Source organism: Mycetomoellerius zeteki, unplaced genomic scaffold (genome assembly GCF_001594055.1).
Source record: "Mycetomoellerius zeteki isolate Tzet28-1 unplaced genomic scaffold, Tzet1.0 scaffold106, whole genome shotgun sequence".
Classification (NCBI taxonomy): domain Eukaryota; kingdom Metazoa; phylum Arthropoda; class Insecta; order Hymenoptera; family Formicidae; genus Mycetomoellerius; species Mycetomoellerius zeteki.
Genome location: NW_017255975.1, coordinates 2,111,358 through 2,124,552, shown reverse-complemented (window position 1 = coordinate 2,124,552; position 13,195 = coordinate 2,111,358). Strand labels below are relative to the sequence as shown.

At 33.1% G+C, this 13,195-nt stretch overlaps 2 protein-coding genes across 2 annotated transcripts in view; both read left to right on the top strand.

Moving 5' to 3' along the window:
• The window catches only part of LOC108722466 (uncharacterized serine-rich protein C215.13-like), a 101,562-nt gene that overhangs the window by 45,860 nt on the left and 42,507 nt on the right, over positions 1 to 13,195 (top strand). The window lies entirely within an intron of this gene.
• Positions 6,028 to 9,043, top strand: LOC108722862 (uncharacterized). Its single transcript, XM_018448207.1, has 5 exons — positions 6,028 to 6,526; positions 7,014 to 7,324; positions 7,528 to 7,844; positions 8,322 to 8,564; positions 8,750 to 9,043. The coding sequence occupies exons 1-5, from the start codon at positions 6,093 to 6,095 to the stop codon at positions 9,041 to 9,043; spliced, it is 1,599 nt and encodes a 532-aa protein (XP_018303709.1). The 5' UTR covers positions 6,028 to 6,092.

Below are 13,195 nucleotides of genomic sequence, written 5' to 3'. Positions count from 1 at the left end.
TTTCTAAAATATATTACATACAGTATTCTCTCTCGTTGAATTACAATAAAAGTACTTAAATTTTAATTTTTGTAAGGTAAATTGACTTGTTTTCTTATGTATAGACTTGTTTGGTAAAGTCGCAGACTGCTTACGTCGCAATTGGCGATTGGACGACAAATGACTCGACGAAGACGAAGAGTACGATTAATTTCAGTCGCCGCTGGCAGTGTTCTCTCATGAGATTAATTATTTCCGGGACTGTCGCGAGATTGTTGCGTACTTGGTTGATAAAGTAATAATAGTATATCCGTGCGATCTCTGTATTGATAAAGTGCGATAACAAGGTCTCGCGGATTAAATAATTGTCAACTGCATATCTAGGACTGATTTCACAAATTGTAACGTTGTGATATAATTGTCGAATATGTGGCTTTATTATTATTTTTTTTCTCTTAAAGACCATATCTTATTTCTTAGATGAACAAATAAATAATCGCACAATAAATACAAATTGTAATGATAATTTGAAATAAGATATAATCTGAAATTAATTATATAAACGAGAAAGTAGAATTATGCAGATATTCCTACTAATTTTTAATTTTGGAAATTCATTCCACTAATATATAAAATGCTAAAATATTTCTAGATATAAATCTTATACTAAAAATCAAATATCTAATGAAATACGTAAATAATTAAAACCGATCGTTAAATAAATAATTAGAACGAATAAATATTCTGTGATTATATTGATAAAAAAGAAGTTATTAAAAGGTTGTTTCGCGAATTTACTCTTAATGCGTTATTAAGATTCGAAAAAGTTTATCTTGCCTCCATTTATTTAATAGATGTTTATTTCTCTCGAATATTTTTATTTCTACCCATTATCCTTTACCTTTGTCGAACCCCCACGATGATTTAAGTTACAAATTAATCAGAAGCAGAAGCGTCATTTCGCTCTTCCTCGACACACGTTCATTATTCTTCCTCGTTTCTCCAGCTTAGATAAATGACGGCAGTTAATTAGCGAGTTACGGATTCTTGTCTCTCGCTCTCTCGCGACAAACAACGATTCGTGTAACGAACCCCTCACAAATCTTATTATATACACCGAATGCGCCTTTGTTTAATATCCGTAGCATTGTGTAACGTCGTCAAATATGTGTGTCCGGATGCATTAATTTAACACGTTGCAGATTTTTTAAGTCGAAACGACGTTCCACTCAGATGGAAGTCTTATATATGAGAAACGTTTTAAAACTTTTGTGCAGCATCTCTCAATTTGAAGTTTGATTAATTAATTTGGAAAAGATATCTTTAATTATATCTGATCGGTCAAAACTTGATTGTATGATGATTAAAAATTATGAAGATATTCAGTTATCAAATATTGTTACTCTCATTTTACTATTATTTTTATAGAATATGCTTCTTTACAGCTTAATTTTTTATTACGATTATCTTTCGATATTTCAAGAATCGATTTATTTAAACGCGACACTTGTGCTGCAATGGCGATGCCATAAGAAGCGTGAGTCACATCCGCGATTACCGTGCAATGCATGTTTGACACGATTTGTACCGCACTCGGTTGACGAAAGGAGGAAAGTCCCGCGGATCAGTACCGAGAATTCCCCCATGAAGTTGATCCGAGGTAAAGAAAGAAAGCCGGATGTATACGCATGAACCGGACACGCGTATATGAACGAAAAGGCGTTGGCGAATGCATGCGTATGAGAGTGTCCTATTATGGAAACAAAAATTATAAGGATTGTATTAACCTTTTAAACATACACACACAACGACTAAAAGAGTCGTTCCAAGATTTTCTTTAATAAAATATGTGTTATTAAGAACATATTGATGAAGTAAGATAGATGCGAACTGATTCACCCAACAAAATTCTATTATAATAACGTGCAAAAATTTAGAATTTTTTTCAATGTTTTAAATCTAATTTTTCTCTTTTTTCAAATTAAATTTTATTTAAGTATCTACCTGTGAAATTAAGTAAAGCACGATACCCTGCTGTATTTATACACATAGATAACTTATGAATATTTTGAAATCATCTATAGATAATGAAATTGCATAGTTTAGACCGTTATATCTATATTTCATATTTTTATTAAGTAAAACTCTATTCTACGAATGATATTCAAAGAATCTGCAGATGAAAAATTAAAGAAGTACGAACATTGTAATATTCTTTATTGATCTTGAGAACGCATTTTACTTGGCGCCAGCCATAACTTCCAGACAATTATTCGTTACGTAAGCGCAATAACTTAAGAACGCATTAACAGATTAGCAGCATAGCCTCGATATGATAACAATCAATCATTTCGCGAAGTTTTTACGAGGATACGTAGGTGTTACTTCTGAGTATCCCTCCCGATATCGTGAAATCGATTCAAGAGAGGGAGCAAGAGAGAAAGAGAACGAGATTGAGATTAATTATTTCATCGTTTCCATGAACTCGCCTTTGATTGAGAAGTGACATCCTGCAACGCCAATGAAATTAGTGCACGTAGGCGGAACGTGACAACATCGAGAAATATTTGCATCTCGCGAATGGTACTTAAAAAAAAATGTCCACCGTGCACCGTGAGAACTGAAGTCTTGAGATTTCAGATAAGAAAAGGTATTCCGATAGTACAGTGTTAATTATTCGAAAAAAAAACCGTTCCTGTTTTATCCTTTAGAAACAATTTCTAAATTTAAGATATGAAACTTCTTAAGGTATAAAAAGGTATAAAGATGGTTTAATTTTTTTTAGTTTTTTGTTTTTCAATAAAATGCACAATTTTTATCTTAATATTTATTTATAATATATTTATTTTTTATAATATTTATAATAGTCTCAAAATAATTAATAAAACGTTTTTTAAATATTATATTTATTTTACGCTTTAATAATTTTTATTTCTTTCACATTCTACTTTATTTTATTATATATATGCAAATTCTGCCTTAATTTACTTAATTCCGTCAATTTAAACATTTTAACGAAATTTCTAAGAATAAAACTGTCATATACTTTTCTCTGCTTTTACATTGCTTAAATATAAGCATTTATGCATCGGCGAAATAACGTGAAAGCTTGATAAAAAGCACAAGTAGCGCAGGAAAGCAAGAAAATGTGAGATGAGCGTCACTTTCATCTAATCTTACGCGTTGGTTTGTCGGGCAAAATCATCCGACATCAGACTTTCCCGTCGGTTTTAATGACTGATGCAAATGTGCTGTCATTAGGCCTCGTTGGGCTCATTTTGCTACTATTTGTCTTTATAGCTCTCCACGGCATCATCATCGTTCCTTTTAATGAAGAAACGAGTTCTTTTCGCCACTGTCGGTCGATCGCGGTCGCAAAACAACGCGGCACTCAATGCGATCGTAAACGTTCCTACAAGTACAAGACACGACCGTTAACCTGATGAACGCGTTTAGACCCCCTTAGCCCCTTATCCTCTCGACTTGGTATTATTATGCTGAAATGGAATTGACGAATGAGTCGCCCGAGGACTCGTACACTCGTAAATTTCAAGCCTCATTGTGAGGTTACGATGTACGCAAATTTCATATTAATGTAAACGTTAACTCACGTAATATCTTACATCGAGTATAGAACGTTGAAAATCTAATTCAAATGTAGAATAAAATTGAAAACTGCACGGATAATTTCTTTCATTGAATTTTATTTAGATAAAGTCGTAAAAAAAATTGAACCAATATGCGTTTCAGAAACGATAAATTTTTAAAAACTGGAGTTATTTCTCAATTTGAAATTTTTTTTTTGAAAAATTCGATACTCTTAAACATAATTTTTGTTTATAAACGTGATCTCTCTTTCAAATTTGAAGTATTCTGCAGCTTCAACTTATTGTGCGATTATTTGCGATCGTATTACAGTTGTACATAATTTTCCAGGCGATTTGCGTAATTTGTACGGGAATGAACTTGATTGACCTCAGAATCGGTTTTTTACAATATGACAAATTCCAGTCGCCGTTTCAATTCGTCAGCAAATCTTTGTGTTAGTAGTTGACAAACTCTTGAACGATTGAAATATGCTGTCTTACGGTGATCCGTGTTTTGTTATTAGACGTTGCACAAAAAATATAAGGATCGATGGTGCAATACTTGGCGACACGTGTGTCCTCATTCACGTTAATTTCAATACTTCCGTGTGCTTTACCTTGATTTATATGAAAACACTGAACTGAAAACAAAACTATGAAATGAAAAAATAAATCAGATTAATCTTGCATGTTACGACGATTAACTGCAATAATAAGCATAAAAATTCAAACTTGGTTTGGTAAAGATTTTATTAGACTGAATTAGACAAGATATTAATATAATAGTAATTATAAAAATTTATTCATATTTTCTCAAGATTCTTTTAAATTTTAATTCAAGACAAATTTGATTTGAGGAAAAAAGGGTATATTGAATTAAGAAACGAAACCCTTAAATTAATCTAACACTGGAAACTCTGGAGAAAATTCTTTTAGCATTCCCTAAATTTTAAATTTATTATAATTAGAAAAGTATTACTTATTATTGTGATTGAAACATACATTCGTCTTTAAATAGTAATAATGGAGAATTCTGCATTTTATGCAGAAATAAAAAAATAGTGGATTGAATATTTAAAAAATTATATACGATCTTTATATAATTATTATTTAAACATTTAAAGCCTTACGTAAAAATTACAAAAAAATATTTCCCATCGAAAAGGCAAATAATTAGCAACTATTGCATTCTCGCGGTCACATTCTTGCGGCTATTTTTGCCGCGGTCATTATTCTCGCTATGAGCGTTCGCAACTTGCGGTTATAATTTTCATTTAGATCTCGCTGTTCTTCCGGCCGCAGGAAGAATGATGTCACAATGGATGGCGCCTGTTAGGTCCTGCGAAATTGCGGGAACATTTCTGGAAACGGAATGAGTAACAACGTTGTTGATTCGATCGTTCTCTTTGTGAATCATCGTCGTTCCGACAACGGAATTAATGAAATCATAAAATCTCCATAGATTGCTCTCACAAAAAACGTACTGTAAGCTTACTGCGTACTAACGAATGCTTATTTTTTTTTATTAAAAATAAATTTTGCTCAGTTTATTAAGAACAGGGGATTTTTTTATAAAACGCGACGGAATTTTTATCGGGTTCTCGATGTATCTTGCTCGTGAGTCACGTCGGAGATTCGCTGGAAGGGACTGGATGTGTCAAGAGTTGTCTCGCGATCTCGTTCGAGACTAATTATCACGGCTGGACGTGAATTAGGGACGTAAACCTAAACGACGTTGCCGCCACCGCGGCCATAAGAGCGCGGAGCCGACGTTGACACTATCGGCGCTCCCGATCTTTCTTACTTCTCTTCTCTCTTTACGCTCGCGCGAGAGACGCATGTCGGCCTCTTCACGCTCGAACAAGCTAACGACGCTTGTTATCTCGCGCGCCGTTCGAGAGCGAACATTGCTTTTAACCAATTTGCATCCGTAACTGCGTCTCTGCGAGTGAAGCAGAGTACATAAAGGAGCCGCAGTCATCATTTTGATATATTATTTAATCAATAACCTCTTCTTATTGATACAAAATGAAAAAAATTTGTCGCAAACACGTCAGTTGATTAAAATTTTAAATGATCGGAGCATAAAATATAATTATTTTAAAAATATACAGAAAATTTTATATATAAATATTATTTATAATTATATATATTTATATATTATATAATTTTTGATAATTTGATATAAAACTTTTTTTAGACTAGTTAAATAAATTAAAAAATTTACAAATTTCTTTGCAGAAAGAGAGAGAGAGAGAGAGAGAGAGAGAGAGAGGTGAATCATTTATAAAATTATAAATATAATATTAATCAAAAGCATTAAAAGAGCACATCAGTTTTTCATTTTAATGGTTCAGAAAAACCATCTTATAAAAATCCATGGTGGAATCAGAACGTAAAAATCGTCGTCAACACTCTCATGTCATTTTTCATCTCGCATTTCTTACGAGCGACACTTCACACGATTAGCCAGAGCACTTGTGAGGTTAAAGTTTCTTCAGTAATTGTGATCTGCGACAAAATATTATGAAGAAAACTGGACCTGTGGCTCTGCAAATCGAGGTAAACACGGAGGAGGAATGGCAACAGTTATTGAGTCGTCCGGGCCTGATCGTTGTAGACGTGTACTCTGACTGGAGCGGACCTTGCACTGCTATGGTAAGCACCCTGAAGAAGATCCAGTTGGAGGTAGGCATCGAGGCGGTGGACTACGCGATCGCGCGAAACGATGACATCGACGACTTGGCCAGATTCCGAAGCCGAAGTGAACCCGCCTGGATGTTTCTGCAGGACGGCAAGATGGTGAATCTAATGTTTGGTGCGTATTGTCCGCGTCTGCAAAAGTTACTGATGAATGAGATAAAGAGAGTGCAGCAATTAGAAGCTTCGAAGTGGCGTTTGGATGTACATGAACGGGCGCCCGAAGAGGAAATCCGATGGCAGAAACAAGAAGCTATTAGGTGAAGAAAAATTGATTTTGTAGAATTTAGAAGTAGAGATTGTTATGAATAAAATCTCCGACAATATATTCAAATAAAAATAAGGACAGTTAAGAGGAAGATTTAAAATACGCGATAAAATTATCGTATTAAATTATAAAATTATCATTGTTATTATAGTCGTTTTACGTTTGCTATAAAATATCGCTGTATCTGATCATGCAATTTTTTCAATTATATTATAATGCAAATTGAAAAAATTGCGTGATCAGATACAGCGATATTTTATAGCAAACGTAAAACGACTATAATAACAATGATAATTTTATAATTTAATACGATAACTTTATCGCGTATTTTAAATCTTCCTCTTAACTCTCCTTATTTTTATTCAGACATATTGCTGGACATTTTATTCGCAACAATCTCGCGTCGCAAAGCAAATAAAGTGCAGTCTCGAAAAAAGAGAGAGTCACATATATTTTACAAAAACCATCTCGATAAAAAGGCGAGCACTGGAAGAAAAGAAACAAGCAAAGGAGGAAGCCGAGAGGCTGGAAAAATATGAGCGATTCATGGCGCAAATGGTGGTCGAGCTGAGCGAGCATACGGCGCTGGTGCTTTATCCGTGGGTTTTTAAGGACGAGCGTGGAAGACCTCGGGATAAAATGCAGAGTCCACCGTATATAGAACTCGTGAAGGATCTCTTCAGACAATGCTACGACGTGCAGGAGGAAGTACGGATCCAACTAAACGAGGACATGATCGAAAAGATGTTCGTCGAGAGCGGCGTCGACATCACCGAGGAATTGATAAAAGGTGCGGTACCAGAAAGGCAAGTCCCAGGATCAGAAATAATCATGAGATCTGAGTGACGTAATAACTGACAGATTTGTCGTACGTTGCACAATTCATGATATTCACTCTCTATGTAAAGTCGCGGTTTCATATATCATTATAAGTTTCGAAAGTAAAAATAGGGAAAAGGAAAAAAATAGAAAAATGAATACGAGCGTCTTCAGGGCTAACCGATGGAAAATGCATGGCGATGAGGTTGAAAGGCAAACAGCCCCATCCAGACTGGCCGGTTTATTATCCTTATGAGAGCCCGGAACGTGATTCGGTGGTGTATCCGATCCGTGCCATCAATGATGTCGAGAATTATCTTATTAGTATTATCACGAAAGGACCGCCGACTCTTTTACAAACTGATGTGCCTGCGATCAGACCGACTTATGATACACCTTATATGCAAAGACACGTGCATGTGCACAAGCCGGATCCGGAAATTGAGGGTGACGTGCATCGCGTGCATCCCGCGGCTTGGGTACCTCCTCAGGTATTTGGACGGCGAAACTGGAGAATGTTTGAAAATTAATTAACTAAATTGAGCGGGACGTTAAATTAAATTAATTTAATAGAAAGATAAAGAAAAATTCTACGCTGTTAAATCTATAGTATCAAATTTAACCTAACGTGAGTCGCCACTGCTCCTACTCAATCATACCGTTATTTTATACTAAAACAATAGTTATATTTGACACTATACAGTGTTAATTTGATACTATATAGTGTCAAATTTAATTATCATTTTGATAAAAAATAATGATATATTTAGTAGGAGCAGTGGCGACTCACGTTAGGTTAAATTTGACACTATAGATTTAACAGTATATACGATATAATAATTATTACGCGTATTTTCTCTTATATACAAATCATAACTGTTAATAACAGCATTTACAAAGAGGTATTATTTATTGAAAATTTATAACGAACAAGAGATCGTTACAAACATACATACGGAATTTTGTAGGCTAGAAGTAAAGTTCACGTCTTCAAGACTCTATTTCCGGCTTACATGAAGAAGGCTCATCCTTACGAAGAGCCAGCAGTTCCTCCGCCGTTGTGTGTTTTCAAATTCGATGCGTCGAAATTCAGCATTGTACGAGATGCGTACGAATTGAATCGTGATGCCATCGAACATTTCGGCGTCTTCGAGTTCGATCGACCGCCTTACGCGAAACGCCTCGCGTCTTCACCCGAAGATTTCGAAAAGGTGTATTATTTTTCTCCAATCATAATACAATTAGTTTGATAAAATTTAATCAGATTAAATACATAATTTCTCTTCTGTAATAATCTAACTTCGATAAACTTAAATAAAAAATTAAATAAACTATATTTCTATCATAATTTAACAATGCAAAGGTATTCGTGACGAATAAAAGTTATTTGTGAAAGGTGAAGTACAAAACTGGCGTTGAGGTATTTGTGGTGATAATTCGAAGAATCAACGAAGAAGCCTTCCTGGCTTTTGCCGGCATTGAGCCGTTCTTCGTGACAGAAGTTGACGAGGAGGCTCAAGAACTGATAACGGAATATTTCCCCGAAGGAGTGGAGGATGTGGTACCATTAGCACCGGAAGAGCAAGAAGCTCTTTACGAAGACGAGAGTGAGGAAGAAAAGAAGGAAGAGGGTTATGAAGAAGAGGAAGAAAACGAATTTGAAGAAAATATAGATTATCCTTTTTATTAATATAAAAGTCTAATAATTTATTTGTTTATAATTTTTTCATCTTTAAGACGTAATATCTTTTAAAATAATTATTTCTATATAAATAGATTTTACTATTTAGTAGAAATAATCACAGAAAAAAATGAATTCCTGTTTCGTATATTTTTATTTTTGTATGCTATTTACTTTCATTTAAGTATAAAATGTTCTCTTCAATTATAAATGTTCACCGGCGTCAATAATAAATAGATTTGTGCAAAAGTATATTTTATTCTTAAAATTGTGTTTTTGTTTCTAAAATCATTACATGATTCTAACAAACTCAATCGCATTATTTAGAAACTATTTATTCTTGGATTTAGAATTACAAATTTGAAAATTCGCTGGCAGGCGACAACAGTATGTATAATGGCTCCTTAGTAATATCAAGATGTCGGAAGTGCATAGGTATAGTGAATGATGTTTGACGACGGTTTTGTGAGTGAACTGTTGCATTCGTGGAACATACCTCTAAATGTGGTTCAATCTTTAAGGGTGGATGAAATATTCAGCTCGTCCTAATGTTTCTGTCAGTTATATTGCAAATGGGGATGCACGAACAGCCGGCCAACTTTGTCACTGCGACGCGACGAAGAGGCGGTTGCCTATACACGCGGGCAGATTTTCCGCGGCGGATTCGCGAATCTGCTATCCACAGTTAAATAGGTGAGATGAGCAATGAATCCGCCGTGGCGGATCCGCCTGTGTGTGCAGCCAGCGTTCTCTACCATTATGACGAGGTTGACCGTCTGTTTGCATCATTATTTGTAATATGGCTGACGGAGGTATTGGTAGAACGGTCTCAGCATTTTACTTACCTTTGAATCACATTAGTAGAGTTTGATTCAGTTTTTCCTTGAGAGCTTGTACTCCGTGCACATTAGGAGGCATGCTCTATAAATGTGGCACTTTATTTACAAAACTATCGTCACTTACTGCAGCAGTAAGTTGGTTTCTGTCATCTTGATGTTACTGGAAAACATACTGAGGGTTTGAAATAAGTTGAAAAAAAGTATCATTGAAGAAAAAATAATGCTAATACAAGCATATTTAATGATGAACGAATGCAACTTTATTCTTTTATTGAAATAAAATTTGTTTTGAACTAAGAATATAATTTTTATTTTATTTTAAGACTAATTTATTTTTAATTGGAAATTATTTATTCTTGGCTATTTTAAGCATAAAATATTCTTCGATTAAAGCATTTATGCATTCCTTTAAGAATTCATTTTGTGTGATAAAATCCTTTTTAAGGATTTTATACTCGTGTAAAAAAAAATATAAATACTCAAAAATGAAAATGTTTTTTATAATGAGTTGTAAATATGTAAAATTCAAAATTTGAGAGAGACAGGATTGCAGGAAATTATGAAATTTTTTCTACATGAAATAACTCACGTTTCGTAAGTTTACAATCTCTACGTGTTTTGGCAATGGTTGCCTGATGCTCGATTATTCGCTTGGCACTACATGTTTGCGTAAATTTGGCGAAATATCAAGCCAGTTCATAGAAGTTATAAATGCAACTAATTTGTTTCCAATTTTAATACTAATAAATTGCGCCAAAATATTCACAAAAAATACGCGCGAGAAAAATCAACGAAAATGCATTATTGAAACTTTCATCTTTAAAACAGAAATTCTAGCGCATTCTTTTTGACACCATACACTGTTAAATCTATAGTGTCAAATTTAACCTAACGTGAGTCGCCACTGTTCCTAAATATATCATTATTTTTTACCAAAACGATAGTTAAATTTGACTCTACATCGTGTCAATTTGACACTATATAGTGTCAAATATAACCATTGTTTTAGTATAAAATAACGATATGATTGAGCAGTGGCGACTCACATTAAGTTAAATTTTTGACACTATAGATGTAACAGTGTAATTCAAGTTTTATGACAGTTTAATATTATTAACATACAATTTTTAATGAAGTGTAATTTAATTTCTAATTCACTATTTCTTTTTAATTTAGTCTAAATTTTAATTATTTTTTAATATCTAATTCGATTTATTATTATTTTAAATTGTAATTTTTAATTTTTATTTATATAATTCTTAGAAAGATCTTCTATATAATATATATTTTATTAATTAAGAAATTTATCGTAATGTATATTAGATAGATAATTATTTACTTACTTACTCAAATCCGCATAAGAATATATTGCATAAATTATTATAACATATTTATTTTGTATTGGTTCTTGATTGTAGTATATTTCAAAAAATATTTCTTAGTAAGAAATGGAATGATATTTATGATGAAGGAGATCATCGCTACTTTTTCGCTATTATCTTTGTTTGAAAAAAAAAAGATTATATAGCTATTATTAGTTACAATTAGATACTCGTGAATCAAAAGCATCATGCTTTGCACAATGTTTGTGCGTAATCTTGCAAATTTATATAATTGCATTAATAATGAATAAATCCTACTCTCTTTTTGTGACAGAATAATTCTCTTTGCAATTCACCGCACCGGGTCTTCGGAAATACATTGTTTTATGTTATCTTGCTCATCAGCATTTCGTCTATGTATTTGTGAATCTAGTTAGAGGCGTGTAAAAAGAATAGTATTCATTAGATTGGAAGCCTGGGAGGAGGGCTACATTGTCTTGAAAATTACACGCCCTTAGGCGCAAATTTTATAAACGCGTCCCTGCTCCTCGTGATCTCAATTTCTGATTAATCCGGTCAATAAACATTATGAGTATATCTATTTTCTGCAGTAACAGTTGTTAGATTTTCCATTTTTGCTTTTACGACCTTCACCGCATGCTCTTACGCGCCTTCTTTCCGAGAATACAGAACGATAAACTCCTGACCGGATTTCATTTGTAATAAAATCGCTATATAAAATGATAGGGTACAGTTGCGTTTAGATTGCATAATTGTGTGCGTTTGATTCGTGCCTCGTATATTTTATATTGAATTTATGATTATTATTTCATGTTTTATTCTAAAATCTATATTTAGTATGATTATATCTGCTCTATCATATTTGCTCTATCGTTACATTTCAACCAATGATGAATTTTTTATTGATAACGCTTATTTAATGATATAGTTGATATAGTTGACCACGATTAATACAAAAAATTTAATAATAAATACAATCTACTCATCTTTTTAAATATTTTTGTCATCTTAACACAAAAGGAAGATTTTTAAGAAATTAAAAATTTTTTTTAATTAGATCACTTTCTATTTGGAATGACTACTTAAATCATTAAATTGAATTTTTTCTTAATCCTTATTACTAAAATGATTTTATGGAATATTTATGATATTTTCTATCTGTTTTTAATTGTCACGTATGTAATATGATTGCTACATGCAAGATATCATAAAATTTATGAAAAATACAAAGCAGAAATGTGGTAGATTAACGCGACGGTATAAATTCTATAAATCTTGCCTCGGCAGTGTCAAGCTCGACAAGTTGACCGAGAAAGGACAAAACAGTGCTTGGTGATCTTTCTTTTTTTCTTTCCTTTAATTCATCAAAATAATGGGACTGTCATGGTACTGCCGCAAGCAGTTAATTGCTTAAACGTTAGTGATTATTGCACAAGCATTATATAAGCAAACAGATGAATCGAGCAGGTGAGGGAGAGGAGCGATGCTGAGAGGAAGCAGCAGAGAAGACAGAAAAAAGACGCAAATTACTGCCACTGGGAGCAGTTTACATCCATCACGCGTGTTATATGCGATTAACAATTCTCTTGTCTGCTTTTTTCTCTCTCCTTCCCCTTTTTTCTCTCTTTTTCTTTCGTTTTTTTCTCTATCACATTGTTCTTTGATTTCCGTTTGAATGACCAATCATTTCGTTTGCAATATTTAATATGTTTTATTCTTGTTCGCAAAGAAAATATTTGTAGAGAAGATATGTGTAGACAAGATACGTATAACAAAATAATTATTCATAATAATACAAAAAATTTTTTATAAATAATTATTTCATATAGTTTTAATTTTAATCTCTATTTAGACTGATAAAAAATAATTTAAGTTTATATTTTATATTGAAGATCAATTTTTCTTTTATATATTGAAAATCAAGATGAGAAAAAGGAAATATAAAATTATAGGGGAAAGTTGCCGAATGCGTACTGGTC